The 26,184-nt window shown below is 42.8% G+C and overlaps 2 protein-coding genes across 3 annotated transcripts in view; both read left to right on the forward strand.

Moving 5' to 3' along the window:
• The first annotated feature begins 708 nt into the window (after nucleotides 1-708).
• LOC111079589 (neuronal acetylcholine receptor subunit alpha-7) overlaps nucleotides 709-26,184 on the forward strand; it is a 59,365-nt gene continuing 33,889 nt past the window's right edge. Inside the window, exons 1-2 of one of the 2 annotated variants that reach the window (XM_041595318.1) lie at nucleotides 709-835; nucleotides 2,067-2,989. The gene's annotated coding sequence lies outside the window, so the exon portion shown is untranslated. Of the gene's footprint in view, nucleotides 836-1,016; nucleotides 1,173-2,066; nucleotides 2,990-26,184 lie in introns of those variants that run through there. The other variant, XM_041595319.1, reaches the window with a different exon arrangement.
• On the forward strand, nucleotides 9,383-10,650 carry LOC111081662 (multiple epidermal growth factor-like domains protein 10). Its single transcript, XM_022377779.2, has one exon. The coding sequence runs from the start codon at nucleotides 9,425-9,427 to the stop codon at nucleotides 10,556-10,558; it is 1,134 nt and encodes a 377-aa protein (XP_022233471.2). The 5' UTR covers nucleotides 9,383-9,424; the 3' UTR covers nucleotides 10,559-10,650.

The following is a 26,184-nucleotide window of genomic DNA, read 5'->3' on the forward strand; positions in this document are numbered from 1 at the left end:
CGAGCATAGAATTTGACTGATGAATGGCGCTCTTAACTCCTAAGGGGTTATGCACTTTATTCAATAGGTCGTGTTGTTATGCCTGTATCAATATTTTGTACTATCCTTTATCTATCTCAAGCGAATAACCCATTTCTCATGGAAAGTATCTACCATCGGGGGGTGACCACACACAACTACAAACGCAATGCGAATCGACAGGAGCACGTCTCTATCGCCAGCACCTACCCCCACCCGCACCCTCTCAATGAGCATCTCTCTAGGTTAACTAACACCACGAAAGCTCGGCTCAGCCTTCAGAGAGAGGTTGGGGGAGTTAAAGAGAAAAAGTTAGAGAGAGAGAGAGAGCGACTATTTGCGCATCTCCAGCACTCTCTTACAGCCTCCACAAGGTAAGCGACAGGACAGAGCTTTGAGGGAAGAGCTTTCAAGCTTCTTCCAGGCACAGGAGTCACGAGTCCTGACGACTCGCTAGGACTCGTGGATGGTCACATCTTCCAGCCATGGCTCTGGCAAAATCGTCCCACCCACCCCCCACCACCATTCGATTCGCTGAGCCCCGAGCAAGAGCTGGAGCTGGAGCTGGAGCCACAGCCACAGCAATCGCTCGTTTTCTGCACAAGGATGTTTCGTTGGATGCTCGGGCAGGGCTCGCTGGCAGTCGTCGCCTCTGCAGTCACTTCCAGGGTTGCCTGGCTGGCACTGTTGGACGAGCATCGGATTCAGTTGGTGTTCCGGTTTCGGGTTGTGCTGTCAGTTGCCTTTTTCTCCGTGCACAGCCACTGAGAGATTGAGTTCCATCAGCGGAGTGTCGCGTCGCGTCGCGTTGGTCGTGGTCTGTGTCCCGTGCCTGTGCCTCTGCCTCTGCCGTGTCCCGTGCATCTGTGTGTGCTCTTTGTGCGTGTGCGTGTGCGTGAGTGCGTGCGAGTGTGTTTGTGTTTGTGTGTGCGTGTGCCTGTTGTCTGTCGCTAACGGTGCGCGCGCGTGTATCTGTGTGAATGTGTGCGTGCGTGCGTGTACGTGTACGTGTACTGTGCACTACAATGCCATATACATATTTACTAATACATGCCTACCACACACATACAGACATGGGAATAAATTAGAAAACGTTGCTCGAATACTCGTGTGTACCACCAGACCATCAGACCATCAGACCACCAGACCATCAGGTAAAACAACCGAACTATTCATGAATATATATGTATATATATGATATATACCATCGTTAACACGCGTGTATGTGTGTGTGTGTGTGTGTGTATGCTAGAGATGGAACTGCGTGAGTGAGCTCGTGTGGGGGGTGTGTGTGTGTGGTGCGCCTTCCAAGAGGAGGAAATTGATATTCTTATTTCTTCTTGTGCAAAATATGTACTCCCTCCCCTTCACCATCTCCATCTCCATCTCCATCTCCACCTCTGTCTTCCCACTTTCCTCATGTGTGTGTGGGGGTTCTTTTTTTGTGAAAATTCCATCAGCATCAACATCGAATCATCATCATTATCATCATCGTTATCATACTCAGCATCAGCTACAGCATCAGGATGATTGTCCCCGTCGCAACATTGTTGTACACACACACACAAACATTTTCCCACTTCACATCACATCCTTCCTTCATCTATTTTTTATTTTTATTTTTCCCTATCTTCCATTTTGATTTTTATTATTTCGATTCGATTTGATGGCCCCGCAAATGTTTTGCCAAATTTCTAATTGACCATCAAGGCAATGCTGTTTCAAAATGGAAAGTATCTTGCGGATACATGTCAAGTGCAACTCTCTCGCTCTCTCTCCCTCTCTTCCTTTTGTTCGCTCTTTCGCTCTTTGTGAAGGTGTATGCGGTGTGTGTGTGTGTGTGTATAACAGGTGCCAAAAAATAAATGGCAATGGTTACTTTTATGCTCATATTGTGTGTGGGAGGATGGAGGGACTAAAACCGAAAGATATTCTGGGGTATTGTCAACAAGTGAGAAACCCGTGATGATTGCCTGCTGAATAATTTGTGGTTTGTGAAATTAACTAAATTCCATTTCGTTTCCTTTCCTTTCTCTTCCGCCTTGCAGCCACGAGCTATGGATGACAGAACTAAAACAAAAACAGAAAAACTATATAAATGAAAAATATACACATAATTTAAGGCTAAGCAATATTTATTCTGATTGAGTGAGAGGAATTACAAAAATCCAACAGTGCGCGAAAATAACCGAAAATCGAAAACTGCGTGAAAAATCTTTTATCGTAAGACACTAAAAACCCCCAAACAAATATTACTAAAGCAATGAAAAAAGGCTTAAAATATAAACTAAAACAAAACAAAAACTGCACAAAAGAAACTATAAGCATTAAACAATAATGATGACGAGGAAAGATATTTTAAATATATTGTATATACTGTAAAATATATTCGAACGATATAAGTATAAAAAGTATACACACAAGTGTACTCCAGGAGGCGACAAAACGATTTTAATATCATTTGTAATACTCAGCAACAACCGAAAGAAATCACTTTGAATACAAATTTTCTATCATATAGAAAACCCACTTAACGGAAATTGTTATAAAAGCGCAGCGAATGCCGCTCAAATTTTCAATAAGCTGACAAAACACGCACAAGATTGATATAATAAATACCAAAGAAAATACAAAAATCTATTGTGGAAATTTGTCCACACTGAATTTAATTGAATCATTCGATCCACTCGATACATAGTCGTACATATGCATATTCCGATAATCGCATCTAACTAAGTAATAATCATTATTGAGCTCAAATTACTGGCATTACATTCATGAAATCTCAAGAAGTCGCGGAAGACTAATTTGATAAAGTATTTGAAAAAGAGAAATAAACCAAGTTTAATGAATAAAACAATAAATGGAGCATTTCTAATAACAATTATTCACCTAGATCAACTAACTATTTATATACCAATTGGATCGCCCAACTTTATTGATTGCAAAATCAAAGAGGAAGACAGAAAAGGTGAGTGCGAAGTATACTTGTATGTCTAATTATATTCATTAGAAACACAACAGCGAAAAATAAATAATTGGTTCCAAATATTCCCAATAATTAAATTTATTCAGAGATTCATTCATTTATTTTGTTTCGAATTCACTCCCAAATCGTCAGAAAATATATTGCAATAGAATGGTTAAACAGGGCTTTTTCAGTGATTAAAAATATATCTATTACGAAAAATATTGTAAAGACTTTTAAAACTAAGTTTTCAAATGTGAAGCTCCTAAAACACTTTTTTGTATTTCTTGCAGTTTTTTTCTGGTAGATACATTTTCATACATTTTTGCGAACGAAGAGTATAACGAAAATGTAGTTTGTGAAAACAAAGCCTGATCCACGCCCTAAAAATTCATCACCATCGAAAGCTGCAATAAGCAGCTCTCTCACAGAGCAACGGCCATAACCACAGGCATAATTTAGGTATTTTATCCTACTCTGGCTCTGGTTGGCTCCCCTCCGACGAGCTCCGGATACCCTTGAGGTTGCAATGCCTGTCCCCGTGTACGCATTCGGGCTTGATTTGCTTTTTGGTTTATTTCTCGGGCAAGCATTTTAAAATTGTTCCATTGACCTTTGAAGACCACACAGACACATTCAAATACACAGCTGGCACAGTTGGTGGGTGGTTGGGTTGTTGGGTGGTGCTGAGTGGGTGGTCCGAGAGAAAACAGAGAGAGAGAGAGGGGGGGGGGGGGCGGTGGCGGTGGCAGTGGCTGCCACTCCGAGGACAATGAAAAGCAGCGAACAATTGCCAAATAAATAACTTGACGCACGCTCCGTCTGTCCGTTTGTTTGCTCTGGTGCCGTGGTTTTTGGGCTTTTGCTTGATTTTCATTTTCATTCTCTGTCTCATTTTCATTTCGCATAGCACACACACACACACACAAACACACGCATATGGACACATTTGCTATCATGTTGCATATTAAAAGTGCTCCGGCTTCCTGTTTTTGTTTCCATCTTCCACAGCCGCTGCTCATTTTGGCCAGCCGCCTACCGCTACCCTGCACTTGGCTCTTTTTCATTAATAACATGACACAATTCGTGCTGCATTGTCCCAAGCCGACTGCGCCTGAGAGCACTTTTGGCTTTGCCGCCTTCTTATGCTCATTATGCTCATTTGAGGCTTTGTCTTTTGCCCAGACCCAGACCCACCATCCAGGCTGCCGTTCGTGCTTGTTCGTGCTGACTCTGGCCCAGGCAGCTTCTTTAGCCATTTCTTTTCATCATTCATTCATCCAGACTCCGCCATTCCGGCACACCCACACGCTAGGTGTGTGGGGCGGGGCGTACACTCATAGCACACCAACACTCATCAGAAAATTCAAATGCAAACAGCCAGGCAGAGGGAAGACAGCAGAAACAAAAGTGCAACTGTGAGTGTGTCTATAGCCATGTCCCTACATAGTATACCCTTGAAAGCTCGTTGTGGCATAGGAAGTGCGTAGGGTTGTTTGTCCAGGCAGAACAGAAGTGATGAATGATCTTTTTTGGAGAGTTTTAAATCTTTAAAATTTCAGTTTTCGTTTAGAAAAATCCGCAAGATACATACAAAATACGAAAAATAATTTGAGGGATTGGATGTATGGAACTACATCTAGCAGCAAATATTTTGTGCATCAATTTATTTCCTTGAGGAAGTCACATAGGAAAATATTTATAATAATAGTTAAACAGATAATAAGCCCTTAAATTTATAAGCTATCACATTTAGTTCGATGCCATTAATTCCATTCAGTAAGAGCATCTCAAACAGTAATGTCTGTCCCGTTGTTGTTACTGTTGCCTTCGCTTTGGCCGACGATGTCCTTAATTATGTGCCAGCAGCCCTGACTGACTGCCACAGTGCCACACTGCCACACTGACTGCTGAAAGGACACTCACACACACACACTGACAAAGTCTGCCACACGTTGGCATAGGCGTTGTCAGGCTCGGCACTCGCGGCTGTTCGGCTCGTGGCGGACTCGCGGCTGAGGACGATGTGTCGTGCTGGTCCTGGGTCCTGTCGCGCCGCGCCGCGTCTCGCGTTGCAGAGTCCTTGTTGCGCTTGTTTTATCGCTCTTGTTGGGCCGTTGTTGATGAGTGTCGCCGCTGCTGTTGCTGCTGTTGTTGCTGCTGTTGTTGTTGGTCCTCTCTGAAGTGCGCTCTTGTGGAGGGTGTCATGTCCGCTTAGTTGTTGCCGCTCTGCCGTGCCCCTCTGCTGCTTGCCGCTGTACTTTGAGGCGACACCGCCGACGCCGACGCCGTCGCCGCTTGCTTACTGCTTATTTATGTATGAAGGACCTTAAACTTTCCAGCAAATGAAAATGGCCGTAGCCCACCTGAAGAGACATCAGTGATGCGTGGGGGTGGCACACGAAAAAACCCGAGTATATCTACAACAAATGGCGTAGCTGCTTTTTAATCACAGCCGGCGACGCAGTTTTCAGCTTTCAGTTTTCAGCATTCAGCGTTCAGTTTCGCTTTTCCATTTGCAAAGTTTCTCACGTGTGTCCTCCCGCCCTACCCCTCCTCCACAACATCCTTGTAGTCCGACACACAAAGGATGACACACAATGCTCACTTTTTGTTGTTGTTGCTGGGCCTTTCCCTCAGCTGGCTGCGTTTCTTCTATTAACCTTCACTTCGCGAATGAAAAATGAATTTAAGGTTAACGGTTCTCAGAGCTATTTTCTTTTTTTGTTTAGGCCACTTAATTTAAGTCGAAACTAGGCCAGGGCAGAGGGGCTTCTGGTAAATATATGTACATAGGCGTGCATAGTGGCCGCAGCGGAAAGGTTAGCTCCGCTGACGGAAAGTCAAGAATTTTCTGCTAACGAAAATTGAACAAAGCAAGGGAATGTCGTTCAGATGCTTATTAAAAGTTTAGGGATAAATATGGAAGGGTATTAAGTGAAGTACCTGGAAATAAATAGGAATAGCATTGCTTAATTCCTTCAGACTTGAATATAAATTAAATTAAATTGAAAACATCATTGACCCTGACTTTGCAACAAACAAATAATCTTAACATTACTTTTCAAGGAATTTAAAATTTTTGAGCTACTTAAAAAGTTCTTTAACTAGGAAAACAATATACTGTGTGAATGGAGAAAAAACAAAACATCTAGAACGAAAATAATGAAAGTAATGATAGATGATGGAGATTTCGATAAAAAATATTATCTGTTACTAAACTATTATAATCAGGCAGGATCCGGTTTTCAATTTCACAAGAAATGTGTGATATACTTTTAAAAACAAAATTTAAGGCGCTCCCGCATTTGCAAACGGCAACATATTCTCGCCGAAATGAAAAGTGAACGGCCAGTGAAATTGAGCTTATGCTCTTTTTTATAAATAATTTTTAACTAAACCCATCTCAAAATTGGATCTGAAAAAATTGGTATCTGTTAAATATAACAGAGACCTTTTTGTATAAGCTGGAAATAACGCAGTAAATTTTGCGCTCAACAGTACAGGGAGTAAATAAATCGACTTTTGCGGATTCCAGAGCGCCTTTAAATAGAAAGTATGTCTATTTGCTGAAAAGTAGAACGCAAAGTGAATATAAAAACCGGAGCCTGCCTGAATATGTAATTTTTGAGACCGGATTTGTATTAAGCAAAGAGATTTTCTTTGTGGCTTGGGCATTGAAGAAAATATTTTGCTTTATACTCATATTTATATTTATATTTATTCTTGTGTAAACTTTGAATCTCAACAAATAGTTCATTTTTAAATTATGAAAAACGTCTCTTTGTAGATTGATTACCTAAGGAGCTGAAACATTGATCTCTAAATCGATTTGAAAGTCAAACGTCATCAAACGCATACATAATCATATTTAGAGTTGTCATACTGTGTCTAATAAAACCACGGGACTGATGTACATGGTAGGGTAAACGGAGTCTCGAAGATGCTGTGCACAAGCAGACCTGGCTCCGACGCCATAATTTAGGCAATTTTAGTGCTCATTCGAGGATTTGTCTGCTAATCTATAATTAAAATTATTGTCATATCATTTGGGAACTGAAAACTTTTGTGTGGCCGAAAGTTTGGCTGCACAAGCCGAGGTGAGCGTGAGAGAGAGAGAGAGAAAAGGCTAAGCCATGAAATACCTTAACATGCTGCCAGTTAAACTGTCCATGACCAAGTTCTCTACCTCTGGCACTGCCTCTGCCACCGACTTCCATCCAATCAAATCCCATTCCAAGGCGAAGCAGTAGCGGCTACGTGCCTGTGCATTTGAGCAGCAGATGTCACATGGCCAGGCCCAAACTTTTTGGCCGACAGCAACTTAGATAATTTAACAGAGTGGAGGGGAGCCGAGTAAGGTGCAAAGGACTTCCTTTGCCGACTTTTCGGGTCTCTCTACGTGAGATAATGCAAATTTATAGCTGGCAATTAGCGGGTCGCGAATCGCAACCTCAGCCGAGGCAATAACTTAGGCAAAATAACTTTGACTGGTCCCCGAACCTAATTGCAGTTGCCAACGTGAGAAATCTCGGGCAGAGCGCTGCCAGCGGGTGAATTTTCCGACTGAGGAGGAGCCCTGCACGGACTGATGTGACAAACCAAAATCCAGTTAGCGTAAAATCCCTCTAAACCATTAATTATCTTGGGAGGCGCTGCGCATATGTGAGCTGTGGGCTGCCAAATAGACACAGAGGCAAGCAAAGGGTGCCTGCAGATACAGATACAAAGGCAGATACGGGTTGCTTCTGACTGTCACTGGCACATGCCGAGCAGCGACGAGTTTGGTTTGCCGTTTATCTGTTATCCAACAGTTACACTTTTCACACACCAACAAACACCCACAAAAGATGCTCGTCGTGCCGTATCTGTATCTGGGAGATACACACACACACACCCCCACACACACACAACAAACCACACAAACATAGTCGCTGGGAGAGCGAGAACAAGGCATCAGTTGCAATCTGACTTCAATTCAATTATTTTAGATTAGAATGTGACTGTGTCACACACACTTTTGTCTCTCTGTCAGCTGTCATTCATCCGTTCATATGTTCCATAAAGGGAGGCGAGGCGCAGTCCGCCCGGCAGACAGAACGGGAGCCCGGAGCGGGTGGGAGGGGTCTCCAGTGGGCCAGGATACGTGCCCTATACGACGCCTGTTCTTGCATTGACAGTTGCGTACTCCACATGTGTGTGGGTGTGTGCCTTTTGGGTTCACAGCGAGTGTGTGTTCCTCAAAACATTGTCCCAGGGATCCTGACTTGAAACGAGCGTGACAAAAGTTACAAATGCTACAGGCCCAATGACGTCAGACCTGCTGTGGCTAGAAAATACTCAAGTCGCCTAAAAAGGGAGCATATAAAAGCCAAGACAATTGATTTGTTCGAGGGAGAGTCTGGCAATTATTGACCTTCAAAATGTTTTGGGAATATTTTTACATTAAAATGTGTTTCCTAATTTCAATGTATAAATACCAAAATCAACAATTGTTCAGTATACCATCTTGGACCAACCTAAACTAACCAATCCATTTTATATCCTCCTGTACTGTTGTACTTATCGAGCATAAAAACCCATATTTATTACCCAAAGGCGACTATGCATCCCTTATTAGCATAGTGGCTGTCAAGAGTTGCTGTCTGCCCAAAAGGAGGACCTACGTTCTATCCCGTTCCCAGAGATTCACTGCCTTGATTCCCAAAGTTAAAAGGTTACACCTAAGAGGTTACGGTTACCCAAGAGCAGGTACATGGGCGCAGAATCAGGTAGAAAACCAGACGACCCGATAATAAAACTAATATGAAAAGCGAGAAAAGAAAACTGGTTTGGGTTTGGAAAATATTTTCTGGCCTTCCACGAGAGCGAAAGCGAAAATATTCTTCTGAGTTAGAAAATACTCGAAGATTGCGATAAAATGTGCTGAGTTTGAGACTGGAGGTTAGCTAGGAAGGAAATCACATCGCACTTACAATAGTTCCGCTCTATCTGAGTCATGTCGGAACGAGCTGCGCTCCTCAATGAACAACAAATGTATCTTAATGTGATTGCCACCTTATCAGTGTCAGTATGCGGGCGACTTATTAAGCGGGCATTATGATACGAGTGGAGACATAAAAGAGGAATACTGAAAGAGCTATATATGTATGTCTGTAGCTACGAGTTTGAGAGAGTGAGAAGCATCAGAGCCCATTGTCTGGCAGTCGGGGGTGACCTTTGGCAGTGCCTGCGATATGCAGCAACCCTCCGAGATTGCCAGAACGAACTTATCTATAGCTATGGCTGCGGATGTTGTTGTGTCCCTCTGCCTGCGTCTGGCTGCCTGCTCTCCCTCCGGCCAGCCCGGCTTAGGTCTCAAGCGATCGGCCATTGTCAGGCCAATTTAGTTCTGAGCCGAACGTCGACGCGCTCAGACAAGTTTCCTGAATACTCGCAATGAAGATCATCTGGGGCCTCGTACTGCTGCTGAGTCCCGTGCTGGGCACCTCTCTGCGGGAGAACTACTGCGAGCGGAATGTGACCGTGCGGTCCGTGCAGCCCGTAACCAAGCAGCGGACCATTGTTAAGCCACCGTCCAAGTGGAAGTTCTGGAAGAAGCCCGAGAAGAAGACCGAGTTCTACAACGCCGAGGAGGAGCAGGTCACCTACAAGCTGGTCAGCGAGTGCTGCCAGGGATTCGTCCAGGTGGAGTCTGGTCTCTGCGAACCCGTCTGCGATCGGGGCTGTCCCGCCCATGCCAGTTGTGTGGCGCCGCAACGGTGTCAGTGCATCAGCGGTTACATCTCCGCCCTGAACCACCAGGACGGCACCCACTACTGCGAGCCCATCTGCGAGAGGGGCTGCGCCAGTGGCTCCCAGTGCGTGTCGCCCAACACTTGTGCCTGTCGCGAGGGCTACAAGCACTTGGCCCCCTCCGGCGACGGTGTCAGTGGCGACTGCGTGCCCACCTGCCAGCTGGGTGACGGCTGTGCCAACGGAAAGTGCATCGACGTGGAGCGCTGCTCCTGCAATCCGGGGTATCTGTGGGACAAGGAGGAGGACAGATGCGCGGAGGTCAGTGCCGAGTCGATCGCCGATGAGCTGGACACAACGGAATACAGTACAATGGAGGCAGCCATTGCCACCGAGACTGGCGCCACCGACTGCGCCGAGGACTTTATACTCTTCCGCGGCGAGTGCCGGGAGAAACAGTTCAACAGCAACGAGGCGGGCTGTCTCCAGGGCGGCTGTGGTCCCCACCAGACCTGCAGCGAGTCGGGCCTCTGCCAGTGTGCGGACGGCTACCTTCAGGAGGAGAGCGCCGATCAGAACGCCACTCTCAGCTGTCGTCGCACCCTGCTCGACCAGATACTCAGCCTCGACGCAGCTACCGATGACGAGGACGAGCTGAATCCCTGGACCATTCCCATCATTGGTGTGGCCAGCGGCGCGCTCTTCGTGCTGCTTCTGGTGGGTCTGCTCGGCGGAATGCGCCATCGCCAGAGACGAACTGCGCCCAAGCCCAAGGAGGGGGAGCTCCAGTGTCAGTTCTCGCAGAAGAGCTACGACGTGGACGAGTTGGTGCCATGAGGGGAATGTGGTCAGTGGGGTCTCATGAGTTCGGCTGTGTTAGATCATCTTTGATTTGTATATTATAAATATTATTTGAGAATAAAGCTTACGGATTTAAATCTCGTGTCTCTTTGATTATATTGAGAGGAGGTTAATTAAGGTCTGAACACACATATGAGTGGATTGCGGAAATCTAGAGTCAAAAATATTTTTCACCTTCTGGGAGAATAGTCTTGAGAGTAGTTTTCCTTCCTGCCATTCCCATTCAGCCTCACGTAAGTCAAGTTATAATCAAATAAGTTGAGAGAATAACTGCGGTAAGATACCGGGGCAACTGCATACGAATATATATATAATATTCTGACATAGGAAAAATCGACAGGCGTTTTCTGCTGGCACGCTGCTCTCATATTTGAAATATATTTAGAATGCAGATTGCATTAAACAGTGCACAGTTTCCGACTGGAGTTGGCTTAGAAGGAAATCGTATCGCACGTACAATAGTTCCGCTCTCTCTGACTCATGTCGGAACGAAATGTATCTGAATGTTATTTCCAGCTTATCAGTGTCAGTGTCAGTAAGCGGACGACTTAGATTTCCATTTGAAGATGTTTCTTTGAGCAAAATAACTAAAAATATTTTACTCAAGAGAAATCACTACGTTTTCGCTTACTTATAATTAAGTACGATGTGCCTAGCTTATCAGTAAGATAGGAATAGATTTGAATGACCCGCAGAGGCCCATCAATGACTAAAGATTTCTCCTAGTTGGCCCCATGCTTCTATTATGTGTCTAAATGATTTATGAATGTTGAACAGAGTGCATATCTTGCATTTTGACTACTTCCTTATCGGCCTGGACTACTGTTCGGGGAAACTCAATGATAGGACAAACGCGTCCAATTGTACGAACTATTTCTAAGACCATGACAGAAACCAAATGAATGCATTTTAAGGGGGATTAACGCTGAGAAAGGCGATAAACTGATTGGGAAAATTTTCGTTAAATCTTTTAATTATTCCAAATTATTATCGCGCTGTTCGCTGCTAGTGGATACATTTCATACAGTTTAGAGCGCCATTCGGCCATTAGGTCGCTCATACTGATTGTGAGTCCCTCAGCTGCCATGTGCGCTCATATGCCGATTACACGGATATATAAATAAAAAATTCATAAATGCGGGTACGGGTATGTGAGGCAGGAGAGCAACAAACGAGCCAACTTCAAAATGGCTAAAAATACTCATACATACATATATGTACATATGTATGTTAGTACATACATAATTTATCGAATACTAATATTTTGAGATTTAGCCGATTAGAAAGTGGGGGAAGACATCGGAAATATGTACATATATGCCTAAATGTTCATTATATATATACATATCTACATATACATATACAGAAATATTTTGTATATTCCTTTGCTCTACTTTTGAATATTAAAAGTATTTTTTCGAATTAATTTTCGAGCATTGCCTACACATCCGCATCAATGGACCAACACTTTTGTGTATCTGTATCTGTATAAATGTATCTCGCAGCGGCACAAAGATCTTTTAGCCATAATCGCTGCACATTTGTATATATTTCGCACAGAACTAACACATAGAGAGCAGAGCTTTAAGGTAAACAGGGAGAGAAGAGAGACAGAGAGAGAGAGAGAGCTATCACAGAGAGACTCTCAAACGGATAAAAAGAGGGGGAGAGAGTGTGTAGCAGGGAGAGAGAGAGAGACCAAAGTGCGTGAGAGCGCATAAACATTGACAGCGTGCAAATTCTTAGAAAAATTCTCGTATAGCAGGACCAACCGACGCACAAAAGACCCATCCCAGCCCCCTCCCAGTGGGCACCGCTCTCTCTATCCACCCCACCCCTCAACGCTTCACCCACAGGGCCCGAACCAGGACCCTCTGACAGGAGCAGCATCAGGGGGCAGTGGCAGAAGTAGAAACACCAACAACAACGAGAATACTTAAAGCTTCTTTAATTTTTATGTTGTTTTCTCTTCTCTTTGTCGGTGCCTTGAGTGCGTCTGTGTGTGTGTGTGTGTGTCTGTGCGAATATCTGTGTGTGCCTCAGCCATTCTCTTTGATTGCTTTTGTGCGTGTCTCTCTGTGGGTGTGTGTGTGTTGGTGTAACCTTTTGCTGGTGAACATTTTTGCGTGGGAAGTTGCCCAAGGACATGGACTCGGCTCAACTCAACTTGACTCGACTCGACTCGTTGCCTCGCTTTTGCTTTTGCCTCTGCCTCTGCATTTGCCTTGGCTCTTGCTCTGTTTCCTCCCCATCATCTTTTCCATCTTCTTCTTCCTCCTCCTCCTCCTCCTCCGTGTCTTCCACGAGCTTGGCATTTTTCCTGCTCATTTTTCTACTCTCGTTTTTTGTCCAGCTTGCTCTTTTGCTTCTTAGTTATTTATTTATTATTTGTTGTTTGCAAAATTTATTTCAGCCAAGCCAACGAACAAAATGTGCCAAGTACTCTGCGAAATTTCCAACTCAAATTCTGAGGAACCAGAATATATACATATATATGTATGTAGATTTGGTGTAGATGTATATGTGAAATATAAGTGAAATGTAAAGATAGTTACCACAAAGATTTCGCGCTGCTGGTTGACTTTTCTATAGTTTTCAGCAAAGCATTTTCACGGTTCGTTTGGTCACAAAATGACAGGGCTACGGCGGGGTAGCAAAAGTGTCCGCAGTTAAAGCTTTAACCTTGGGAGCGAGACATGGGATTCATTCATACGATTGGGCTGGGCGCTTACCTAAAATACTCGCATATACATACGAATTTGTGAAGATGAATGTAAAAGTGGGTTACCTCTAAAATGAGGATTATTTTATAATAAAAACGTAGCAAACAGAAATGATCGGCGGAAAATTGTTCATATGTACAATGATAATCTAAAATTGAGAAAAAATAGAACCTTGGGCGAATGCTGCACAGCAAAATTTGTAACGCACAGAAGGAACCGTCTCCGACCTCATTAATGATATTGGGAGTATGTACCTACATACATACATACATACATACATACAATGTATGTATATTGTACACATTCTTGGTCAGCGTCTATAGGCGAGTTAATTTGCCTGTTCTTTATGATTAGTCGGAAGCAGAAGCAGCATCTTCGGATTTCTTGTATGTACATTAAGCTGGGCCAAAATTTGGACAAACACACACTCCTTTGTTCTTTGTTAGTAAATAAAACTACACAATTTTTCGTGTAATGTTTAGGCGTTGCCACCACTAAAAGAAAATTAAATTTTTTTGCTTAAATAAAAATTAAAAAAAAAAATGAATTCGTTGGTTTTTTCATATAATATTGAATCTTAGAAATTAGTTCATATTGATAATAAGGTATTTTTATTTTTTTGTTTAGTTTCTGCTAATAAAGTAACGATTGGTGAAAATCAGAAAGTTCAGCTAAGGTTCGAAAAAACTTGTGCAGGTGTTTTTCTGTCGTTGGTACCAATATACATATATTTAATAGATTTACAGCATTATACAATTCATAGAGCCAAGAAAATATTTATTTATTTCTTATCCCAAATTACATACATATACATATATATATATCATATCATATGCCAAATGTTTGTGCATACCTCATAAAGATGTTTTCAATCAGACCACTATATCATACGGCTATAGTTGCTAAAGGTACAAAGTATTGATGGTTGGGTGTGTTGTAGATTTATAGTCTTATAAAATGCTATTTTACTTGGATATATCCTTGGAATTTTTCGTGTAGTATAATAATTATGTATCATATTTTTTATGGTTTTTAATCTCCTTCAAAGCCATTTTCGTATGCACATTTTATGCTTTATTTTACGATTTGTGTCCATGTGCATTCAACAGATTGATATACAATGCCACAGGGAGGGGGATAAATTCCCTTAAGTAAAACTGGTAATTCCTCACTGCCTGGCGAGAGAGTTGTTTGCCTTGCAGTACGAGAGTTCCATTTATTATCGTTTCGTTTCCCTCGTAATGGGGAACTTCAATTCTTACACCAAAGATGCAGCGCTAGCAGTGGCACAGAAATAAAGTAAAATCAAGGAGCCAGCACTTCTGCACTCATTTTCTGTTGCTTGCTTCTCGGCTGTACGGGAAATTATTCGGTGTGTACTTGTTGATGCAGCCCTCGAACAACACTTACTACCCACGGCCCCAGCAACAGCCCCTGTCTCTTTACTCCCTTCCCCGACTTCCATCACTGTCTTTCTCTGTCGCTCTCTCCTTTTCTCTCTGTATACCTCTGCGTGCCAGTGCCTGTGCCTGTGCCCCACTGCAGCTTCTGCAAAAATGCATTGTCGGAAAGTAGGTCGCTGCAGTTAAGCCAGCTCTGTGTGAGTGGCAGTGGCAGTTGCAGTGGCAGGTGGCAGGGCACCCAGTGCAGCTGCAAGGAGAAATACCAGTAGCAGCCATCAAATATTAACCACCAGTTGATCCTGTGCAACATGCTTATATAAGTATATTCCTCTTCCTCTGCCTCGCCCACGCCCTCCTGCAGCCCAATTAACTGGCAGAAGGCTGAGAAATATGTAAAAATTCGGTGCATTTTTTTGTGGCAGCCACTTTATGGTCGAAAGCTTCTAAGCCCAGGTGGGGGGGCGTTGGGCCTAGGGGAGAGTTGGAGATCTAGGGGCGTGGCAAATGCAACTTCAGCTTGCCACTTTTGCCGTCACGCCCAGTTAAATAGCAGCTGCAGCAGCAGCAGCAGCAGGAGTAGCAGCAGCAACAATACAGTTGACCTATTTTTGCGAACGTACGCAGACTTTGAAATTATTTACAGCACCAAAGAGAGAGGCACGCGGAGCGAACGAGCGAGAGAGAGAGAGGTGCCACAGTGCGTGGCATATATGATGCTAAAGCAGGGCGGAGGGGTAATGGGTTTCAATAATAACAGACCGTCGCCTCCTTCCTACTTATTCTGCACCAATTTTGCTTCTTCATAATTTTGCAAGCAGATGCTTGCTGCATGTTGATTGTCAAGCCGTGGCAAGGCCACGCCCTACTAGGCGTACACTATGCCAAACTTTACTGCGCCCAATGCCGTCCGTGTCTCAGACAAAAAATAATTTTAAGAATTCTAACATATTTTTTAGTTTAAGAATAAGTTCTTAAATTTACATACATTAATGTCTACATACATATTTTCATTGTACACATGTACAAATGCATTTCCAAAAATTTACATTTTGCTTCAAGTCCATCGTTTTGTGTAATGTGTACGAAAATAAGTTGTACATTTGTCTGGTAGTCAGGAAATTTGCATATGTATATTGTTTCCTGAATATTTTTCCGAGTGTAAGCGCTGCAATTAGAGAGCTCAGGAATACACAAAAACACACAGAGACATACTCCTAATGCACATCCTAAAGTGTGTTAATAAGTTTCGCATTACAAAACGCGAAGTTCCAAGAGGAAATCCTCATAAACTGCACTCTATATTGAGGGGTGGGTGGGTGTGTGTGTCAGTGTGTCTGACATTCATGGAGTTAAGCTAAGGGAAAAACTTATATATGTACGAGTATGTATGCTGTGTACGACTGTGCTCAAACACACGCACACATCCCTATAAATATTTGTTTGTATATTTCGTATTTTTATGCTAAAATATTTGTGTGCTCGTGGCTGACCTAAAAAATCGTTAAATGTTTGAAAAAGCGTTTTTTACCCGTCTCAACATCCCACTCTGGCTGCTCCTCCTCCACTTTCTTTCTGGTCTTCGCATTTTTTATTTTATTTTATTTTATTTTATTTTTGCCTTTTAGAAAGCAAAGTGCCCAGCCCGCAAAGCATTTAAGTTAATGCACATGGAATCACTTACAAACTCGTACATATGGATGTGCCTGTATATACGGCTATATACACATACAGCTCGGATGAGTGTATATACATATATACATATATGGCTATATGTTCTGGTAAAATGCGGCTTGACAGCTCTGCCACAGGATCCAGAGGGTGTAGGGAATACACCAGGCCAGCCGAGCTGCGAAACTTTGTGGCTGGCTTTAACTTTATGCAGTGCATCATAAATTGCTCCATTGAAAATATAATTAGGTCTGCCACAAGGCAAAGGAAATTAGAAATCGCTGACCCAATTCGTTTAGGTTATGCATATATTCTCGGGACGGTTCTATACCTAATTTAAATATTTGCATTTATGAGGATTTCATTGGTTTTTCCCTTTTAAACTCAGCAGAGCTTAAGCTAAAATCTCGGAGTTTAGCTTCGATGAAAGCTTGAAATGTGAAAACCAATTAGAAAGCTTTTCGAACATTTTAAGAGTTCCCATCATTGAATTCCCGAGTGAGCAGATTTTCATGATAGTTTTATTTCTGGTTAAGTGAATTTTTGAAACTGCCAACTATTATTGTAGCTAATTGTTAGTGGGTTGGTTAACACCTGTCATCAAGCCGAAAATGTCGTCGTTACATGTACGGCCCTCCATGGCTTTGTCTTGGCAAGCTGCCTTCAATTATAAGACACATTTCCTAGGAGCTGAACCGGGAGGGGGGCTATGGCGAAAAAAGGTTAACGAGTTGCCATATATAAACTTTTACTGCAATATTTTGTGGCACGATTCTCCCTCTGCCACAGCAGGGCCACACTTCAGAGGGGGTTGCCTTTGGCCGACAGCTGCGCTTCGAATAACTCAACTGTGCGTTAAGGCCGGGCCAAAGAGAAGTTTTGCCGGTGGAACATCAGCCAAGGGGTATGCAAAGTGTTTGTGGTCGGGGTCGGAGTAGAAGTGGGGTGGAAAATGGGTGGAGAACGGCGACACTGACACAACCATCCCTCCCTCCCTCCCTCCCCCCTCCATCCAACTGGCAGTGGCAGCGTCGTCGCCGCCATGTAACGTTAGGCTGCCTGATTATTGGAGCAAAAATTAATTGAAAATGTTGGTCAATTGCCTTGTAGGCAGCCCAGCCCAGGGGAGGCGCAAAGCAATCTGCTTTGGCTGTGGTGTTGCGGCTGCATTACCGCCCGTGGTGCAAGTTATGGCGATGATGATAATGATGCCAATGATTATTGCCACCAGCATTAGTAATTATTATTTACTCCTTGGTGCAGCGAACTTTGCTGCAGTCCTGCGCCTGGCCCATCCTCTTGGCAACTATTTTTAAATGCCCCAACATTAATTAGTTTTAATGGAGTTTGAAGCAAGTTCCCCCAGACTGAGTGAAAGATATTGGAGAACGGTCTGGCCACGAACAAAGGGCTAAGCATGGCTGCCAGCTGCTTGTCCAACAGCTTAACAATCTTAAATGCATTTAAGATGCGCCGCGATCGACCAGCATCAGATTGTGAAAGATGAGCTCCTTAAGTACTTATCTACTCCTACTCCTTGCTACTTGCTTTTGTTCCAAGTACGGCAGAGTTAATTGTTTTCTGCCAAGTGCCGGAGGGGCGAGAACCTGCCTCAGAGATTTATGACTTACATAATTTTGGCTCGCTGTGGGAAAGTTTTTCTATTAAATTGATTGATATCGTGTTGAATATTGATGGGGCTTGCCTAGATAATGCAGATGTAACATGAAATGATAGATTGAGCTTAATTGGGATGTAGTTTGAGGGTGTTAACTATGGCTCACAATGATTTATATAAAGATCATAATAACATCGACATATTTCCAAGTTATTGGTTAATTAATATGTACATATTTTGAGCATTGTGGACCACAGTAAACATTAAAGAGATTCATGTAGATATAAATAATAATACAATAACAGCGAAAGCAAGCGAAAAGCATCGAAAGCGAAGGCATTGCTTTTAGAAACTGCCCACCAAGGGTTCTTGGTTTGATGTATTTGGCAGTACTTTTGATGTACATTCGAAGAGTTGCAAGATTTTGACCGCTAGTTAATGTGCCTCGCTCTGTCGTAATTTGGTTCTAATTTCTGGAAGTATTTTTTTTATTACGGAAGCAGTTTTTCTTTTCGGTTGAAGTAAGAATAAAAATGACAATACCCGAATTTTTCGTGTTGTATATAATTCGTTCATATAAGTCCACGTAAGTTGATGGCTGAAGGACAAAATAAAAATTTACAAATTAAAATTTAAAAATTACAAAATTTAAAAATAACTAAAAAGTTGTTTTTAAGAATTGTATAGGTAGTTAAAACTATATATTAGAAAATGAAGGTTATTTTGTATTAAAATTAGGCTTGCGCAACAATTTATAATGTGGTTTGATCATTTTCTGTCGAAAAAAAAGCCCAGAAATTAGAAATTTTCAGAAATTAAAAACACCCCAGGATCCAAGTAGTTCTGATTTCCAATCTTCCACTGTACAACTGTACATGTCGCTAGCCAAAATGTATTTCAAAGCAAAATTTATGTCATTTAGGTCTAGTTCTCATGTTTTTTTGACCTGACATAAATTATAATGGGCAGTGCCGAATAGTTCTAGGTTTTTCTTGCTCACTCATAGGCCTCAAGATATTCTGCAAATGGATAGAAATTTCCATATCTAAATCGGAAATTTGCAACGTTCTGTTTCAATAGTTCGAATTGCCTTTGGCAAGTCCACAAACTGAGTTGTCGTCCTCGTAGTTCTGGTTCGCTCCTTATGCACACCCGGCCTCGAGCTGAAGAGACAAGCACGTAATACGGATAGAATCCTTTGGCAGACAATCAACAAATTGTGATTACAATTGCCGCAAATTGAAGTCGGTTTTGTATTACTTCCCATGCCCCACGCCGACGCAACATCATTGCATTGCAAGCATTACAAGCATTAATAGCATGCACTGCTCGAGAGCTGAGCTATCTACAGCATTCTATCTTTATGCATTTTACCGGAGAACAACTGCCCAGGCAATGAAAATCAAAATGAAATTGCGTGCAGCCTTCAATGGGAGTGGATTCCTTTCAGCAAGCGGGGCTGTCCCACTACCCATCTTCGCATTCACCGTCTTTCCATCTTTCCATCTCTCCATCTGTACAGCTATTCCTATTTCTTTTACTGTGGCACGGGGATAACATTAAGTAGGAAACAGCATTTTTCCAGCGACATCCAGGGATAAAATTTCAGCAGGAACGAGCTTAAGAGAGTGGCCAGCGCGAAAGAGCGAGCGTGTGGCTCCTCTCTCTTGCCTGCGTGTGTGTGTGCAGGACTTAATTTGATTTTGAAACCGAAGCACCCTGTATACGCTCTTTAAGTGTTTGTTTATGCGTGGCATAGGAGTGGAGGCTTAGAGAGGGTGGAACGTGGAAGGAACCCCAAGGAAATGGAGAAGCCGAGGGGCAGCCTGCACATCTGCCTAATAAAATTCATTAAAAAGGCAAAGGAAACGTTGAGAGTTCTCAATGCTCTCAATACTCTGGTCGGTGTTGTTGGTGAGACATTAATTTTTACTTAATTTATTTTTGCGCCGTCGCAAGACCAGCTCTCATCCCACCACATCCCCTTTAGCCCCTTCTTCTGTTGCTGTTTCCGCTCCTGCCCCATCGCTACAGATTTCTATTGCCTGTGAGTCGCTTTTCGCTCTGCTTTCGTTTTTTGTTTATTTGTAATACACACACACACACCGTCAAAAATATATATACATATATATATATAAATCTATGTATATATATTTATATCTACACCTATACACATATATTTTTCGTCGCATTCACCGCCACTCGCCTCGGCTCGGCGCGGCTCTACTCCTGCCCTGCCCCAGCCCCTGCCTCTTGCCCATCTTCCAGCTCATTTGCCGCTTCGACGACAAAATTTCAGTTTTCAGTACTGAGTTTCAGTTAATGTGCAGTGGGTTAGGATAAGGTGACTGAGGGGTTGGGGAGGTGTCAGAGGGGTTCGAAGTGGGAAATATGAGGTGGATGTGCTTTAAGTGCCACTGAGATTGTGTGTTGGCAAGCCGTGTGAAGGAGGGCTAGAGCGGGGTGTCAGCTCATTGGAAATATGGGTCAAGTTGCTGCCGTCTGTGCTTAAAATGCAGTCGCCGTCGCAGTCAGCGTCGTCCACATGGCAATAATTGCTGTGGCGCATTAAGGGTTAATCCTATCGCCTCATCCCGAGCAAAATATCGTATAGTGGTACGGAATGCTCGTACAGCTCCTTTGTTCTGGAGGGGGTGGGGGCCCCAAGTTAATCGCCCCAAGAATGATTCTTATTTATTGTTGCAGCTCATTGGAATTTATATTATATTAAAATTGTTTGTGTGTGTGTGTACTCGTATGAGGGTTGGTCGGTCTTTAATTGGAATTCAGCCACAGTTAAAATAGCTATATTTATTTCAGTGCGATTTTTGTTCAGCATTGGTTTTCAATTTGTTTGCATATTAAACGAACCGATGAAAAAATGTGGGAAAATTGTAAAATGTAACTATCTAAATAAATTATTCTCTGTTTCAATTGAAAAATTAATTAGTTATTTTACTTGCATTTTTTTGATCAGGCTGTTTTTTATAAATTAATTCGAATTACATCAAATATTTCATCATGGGGCAGTGCACATTGGGCGAAATAGCCGACGTGGCGGCGGAAAGTGAATATATTGATCAAAAATAGGGATATCAGGTTGAAATTTTAGACCGAGCTTCTCAAGATACTTTTACGTTTGCAGTAATTTGAACAGAGTATTATAATATGAAAATTAAATTAAAGGACGGTCTTAGCACATAATAAATAAATAAATTTAATAAAATTTAAAAATTAATTATGATTTATGATTCTTACGAAGTTTCTATTCTCTTCTATTCTCATAGATTATTATTTAATTCCTTGAAATCATCCTTTATTTTACATTGGGTTTTTTATTCAATAAGTAAAATATTTGCGTTGCAGAGATTAAGAAATGTGTGGATTTTCCATCTGTTTTTAAGCCCCTCCCCCGCATCGACTACAATTATCTTCTTAAACATTCCCAAGTGAAGAGGATGGGAAACTCCATTTTTTTTTACGGGCTATCGAACGGACTATTAAGGATTGTATTAGCCATATTTTATGCGATTTCGGTTACGGCAAACACCATTTGGACCTGCAGCAACACTAATTTGGTAAATCACGTTCTGGCAAAGTGCTTCTTGGGGGTTGCTGGGATGAAAGGGGTGGAAAAGTTATACGTTTCGCAGTCGTGCTCGCTTTTGTATGTGAGTGTGCGTGCTGTGATGTCCATGAAAATCGGACTTCTGGCCATAATGGGTATGTAATTTATTTTTGGTTGTGGACATTCTATATTTGGTCGAATGGGCCATGTTAAATGCCAAGCTGTGTTGTTGTTAACGCAGTTTCCGAACGCTGCGAAAGGGATGTGGAGACAGCCTTTTGTTGGTCTTTTCTTTTATTTTATTTTATTGTTAAAAAATCGCTTGCTTTATTATATTTCGGTTGCCTTTTTCTATTTTTCTGGCTTGGTCTGGGTGTTGGTCGAGCTGGTCAGGAGAGTTGGGTTTTTATGATTTTTAGTTTCATCTGAGATGCTCTGGTGCGTCGAAAGGGTGCTCCGCTGTAGCTGCTCCCGTCGTCCATCCATCCAGTAATGTGTCGTGTGGAATGGGTTAGTTGTCTTCGGGTCGGGTCGGGTTCGCTGGGTTCATCCTCGTATGGCATGGCCCATTAAATTGGCCATATTTTTCGCTCATAAGCAGGCGCTGGCATCACATAGTTTATGTTTGGGTCCCTCCCCTCCTCCTCCTGCCAACAAATATGTTCATAACATTCTGTTATATTGAAAAGTTTTGCTCAATGAGTTGGAATCATATAGGGTGGGTTTTCTTTGGGCGGAACTTCCTTTGTGGGAGCGTAAGGTCCCTAACAAGTGAAAGAGTTTTGATCAAATGAAAGAGATATTTGCAGCATATCCAGCGGTATACATATTTGTAGCTATTTCTTATCTCCAGGCTAGTTTTGTAGTTTTACATAAATAAGGCGGTCCAAAATAATGTATATTCTTGCTTTAGTTTCTCTCTTATTTCTACCAAGTAGCCTGCAGTGCGAATCTGCTGAATAGTTCGGCATAGCCTTGAGGCATAGCATCTCCCAAAAGATTTCAGATTCTTTCTTCTTACAGTCAGGGAGCCCAGGGACTTGCTTTCCATCTGCTTCGCAGCCTCTGGCTCGATTCACCGTTCACCATTTACCATTTACCATTCCATTTCAATTTCCTTTCCGAAGAGGAAAAACTTAAAGTGATGAATTGCACTGCCAGTCCCAGTGCTGCAAGGGACGCTTGGAGAAGAAATAGTCTATTGAACTTTGACTTCGGCCAATGGTAATGTGGTGATGATGATGAAGAAGGGCATGGGCATGGGCATGGGTATGGGGATGGGTGGGCATGGAAATCAGCATGGCATTGCTAGCTTCTCTGGTCATGTTTGGCTTCGGTTTGCATTGTAAGTGCATATAAATTATTTTTTGAGCGGCAGGCAAAGGAAGTATGTTACAGTCAGGGCGGGGTGCCACAACCAAGGCGTGGCTGGGAGCAACACGCCCTTACATGTACATATCTCGTATCTCCCAGCAACCTCATGAATATTTGTTGTTGTCGAAGCTGTTCGTTGTCGCTGTTGGGTCCTCCCTTGTTCGTCCTCGCCCTCGCCTGGACAGTTCTCCTCCTCCCTATATGGCATTGTTGGTTGCATATTTATATATTAAAAACTGGTAAACACTTTTGCCAAGCACAGGCAGAGTGCCTTTGTCTCTGCGCCTCTTTCAATGTGTCGCCTGTCGGCATGCACAGCCAGACATAAATCATCTGTAGCAGGCGCATAAATAATAAATCCACACAGGCACTCTTATGCGTGGTATTTCCTATAGGTACGCGAACATACACATATGCATGTGTGTCCTCGTATGTGTATGCTGTCTGCATTACAAGTTTACAATTATTTTGATTTTCGCTTTAAAGTTTTCTTTGCTTTCAGCTTTTTTCTGCCAATATTTATTTGAAAGGAAAACTGCATGAATGCCAATTGAAGTGACTCATGAATCATAGAATTATATCATAAAAATTAAATTAAAATTGGCCTGAAAATTCACAGAATTCGGAGAATGGAGCTGAGAGTAAATAAACTTGTGCTTATATATTTATTTACCCTTGTGGTGGGAGATAAAGCTCACTCAAACAAAAGATTTTTCAATTAAATTATAATTGATAAGCGGACGGGGATAAGACACATTCCAGCTCGCATTCATATAATTTCTTTAATATTAAAGCCATGTCCCAGGCTGTTTGTGAGTTATTTCTGCATTAAAGAACCAACAATTGTTTCGAAACTGTACTCGTTTTTGGTTCGCTGTTCTAAATCTTTTAATCATTCAATATAAAGTGACACTGTTTTTTCTCCATGGGAAAGCCCAGGAAAGCTGTATTAAGACTTGGGGAAAAAACATTGTCATGCCCGAAAATCCCTTACCGAAAATAAATACGGCCACTTCACAGTCGTTGGCTTATCCGAGCGAAATGGGCACTAAATTCTTGTCACATGCAAAAGAAACCACTCGCAAACTCCTTCTCCTTGTTCCCTCAGAAAAAGCTAGCAGTTTGTCATCAACTTTTAGCGGTTAGCCGGGAACAAGAAAAAAGAATGCTGAAAAATGTTTCTCAAAATCCACTTGTACAAATATTAATTTTCCGGCATTGCGAAAACTGTCGCCAGTTCTCGCTGGCTCTAAAACAACACCAACAGCGGGCGAGGCAAAAGCAGAGGCAAAAGCAGAAGCAGCCAAGAAAGAAAAAGTCTGGCCGAAACATGGCTAGAAACATTTCAGCACATAATTCTTATTTCCAGCCGCAAAATAAAAACTGCAAGAGGGATGGCTAGAAAGAGGGCAGGGCAGCCAAAGGCGGGGAATGCTGGAAGAAAAAAACAATTTCTCCTTTTCGCAAAACGAATTCATAATTCATTGAGCCGGCTGTGAGGAGGGGCTCGCCTCACTGGACGCAAGTGAATGAGTGGCGAGGCGACCACAGCACACCACACCACACCAAGCGTTTGGTATCATTTACACCATGCATTTTGGCCATTTCCATCTCAGCGGCCCCTGCCCCCAAGCCCACCTCACTCCCCTTTAGCATGCAAAAACCATTTTTGCTCTGTGCGCTGAAAATTAATTTGCTCACGCGCCAAACGGAAAAACTCCCCGGAACTCCCAGTCTCTGGAGTCCGAAAAAACGGTTTCATCTGCAATGCGACGCAAACAGTTGCCCATTTTCGACCGACTGCCCCACCATTCTGGCACGCTCTCCCTCCATTTACGCTGAACTCGTGTCTGAGCCGGTCGTTCATTTTATGCGACGACCATCGCATAAATTTCTTGAAATTTCATACATCAATACTGGCGGATGGTGAACGATGGCAATCGAGTGGGAAAGCGGCCAAAATTGGTAAGGAAAATGCGAGAAAATTCTGCGGCTGGCTGGCACTTCAGCTGATTAGACGGACCACAACTCGTCGAATATTTCACTGCGATTGCAATAAAAATGATTCCATTGCCGTTTCCGTTGTCCAAGTGGCGTATGCTCAATATTTGCATCGGGCACCGAGCCAAGAAATAAAGTTTTACCTACATTTGGGACCCTCGCCTTACGCCGCCTCGCAGGTTGCAAGCTACAATTCTGAGTGGATTCGTTGTTGTGACTGAGGCAAGTGACCCATTAAATGCCCCACAATGCACCGCCAACTGTTGCAACCTTCCCGTTGCCCCAGCCCATTCCGCAGCCCGAGCAGCTGTCCCTCGTCATCGTTTTGTGCACACCATTTCTACATATTTTCCGGGTAGGGTAGGGCACGTTCAATTGCAGCTTAAACGCTGTTTTGTGCACTCCCCCGGACATTTCTGACAGCGATTTGTGCTGGTCTGACTGGATCCTTGGCTTCCATGTACTTGAATTTGTGGAAAATTATTTTCACCGACTTCTTTCTTATTGAGAATCCGACACCTTACAGAATGCACAGGGTGCAGCTGATTAAATTGAATTGAAAATAAGCCAGCTTGATATTATTGTTGCAAATATTTTCAGAGTCAACTTATATTTTGTTAAGGCTGAAATACGAGGAAAACTTTCGAAGCAAACCAATTCTACGTTGCGTTCTCGTGTGTCTGCCAATGTTTTAAATTCAAAACATTTTTTCCAATTACATGTCAAAACAGCAAACCCTTGCAGGGACTCAGAACAAATGCAGAAAAACTATTTTCATTTTTTGTACTTCAAATTCCACTGACAGCTGGAAACTGAACTTTGACAGGAAGGCAAACAAGCCCAGAGGGAAGCAGGGAGCAGAGACGGGCCTTGAATGGGGATCAGATATGGGAATGGTTCCTATTCCTATTCTGTGCATTTATTGTCTCCCTCTCGGACAGGCAGTAACAGTAACAACGAGAGTTGCCTAAAACGGTCCCAATTTCAAAGTAAGCAAAACCAATTGACATTCGGACTGCTCTCAGACTTAGTCCACTTGTGCCCGGAGCTTGCTTGGGAAAAGTAATTGCGTGGTACCAGCTTGATTGTCTTTTTCTGAGGGACACTTTTCTTATGCGAAAACTTTCGAATGCAAAATGCACAGAATCGAACAACTTTTGACATAAATATGCATAACCCTATTTGGTCCGGACATTCCTTGCTTGGACTGGACTGGCTTGGCCTGGTCTGTGGTCTGGTCTGTCGTC

This window comes from Drosophila obscura, unplaced genomic scaffold (assembly GCF_018151105.1).
Source record: "Drosophila obscura isolate BZ-5 IFL unplaced genomic scaffold, ASM1815110v1 contig_46, whole genome shotgun sequence".
Taxonomy (NCBI): domain Eukaryota; kingdom Metazoa; phylum Arthropoda; class Insecta; order Diptera; family Drosophilidae; genus Drosophila; species Drosophila obscura.

What these genes read in the sequence shown, in the direction of transcription:
- LOC111081662 (XM_022377779.2), top strand. Translation starts at nt 9,425, where the DNA reads ATGAAGATCATCTGGGGCCTCGTACTGCTGCTGAGTCCCGTGCTGGGC.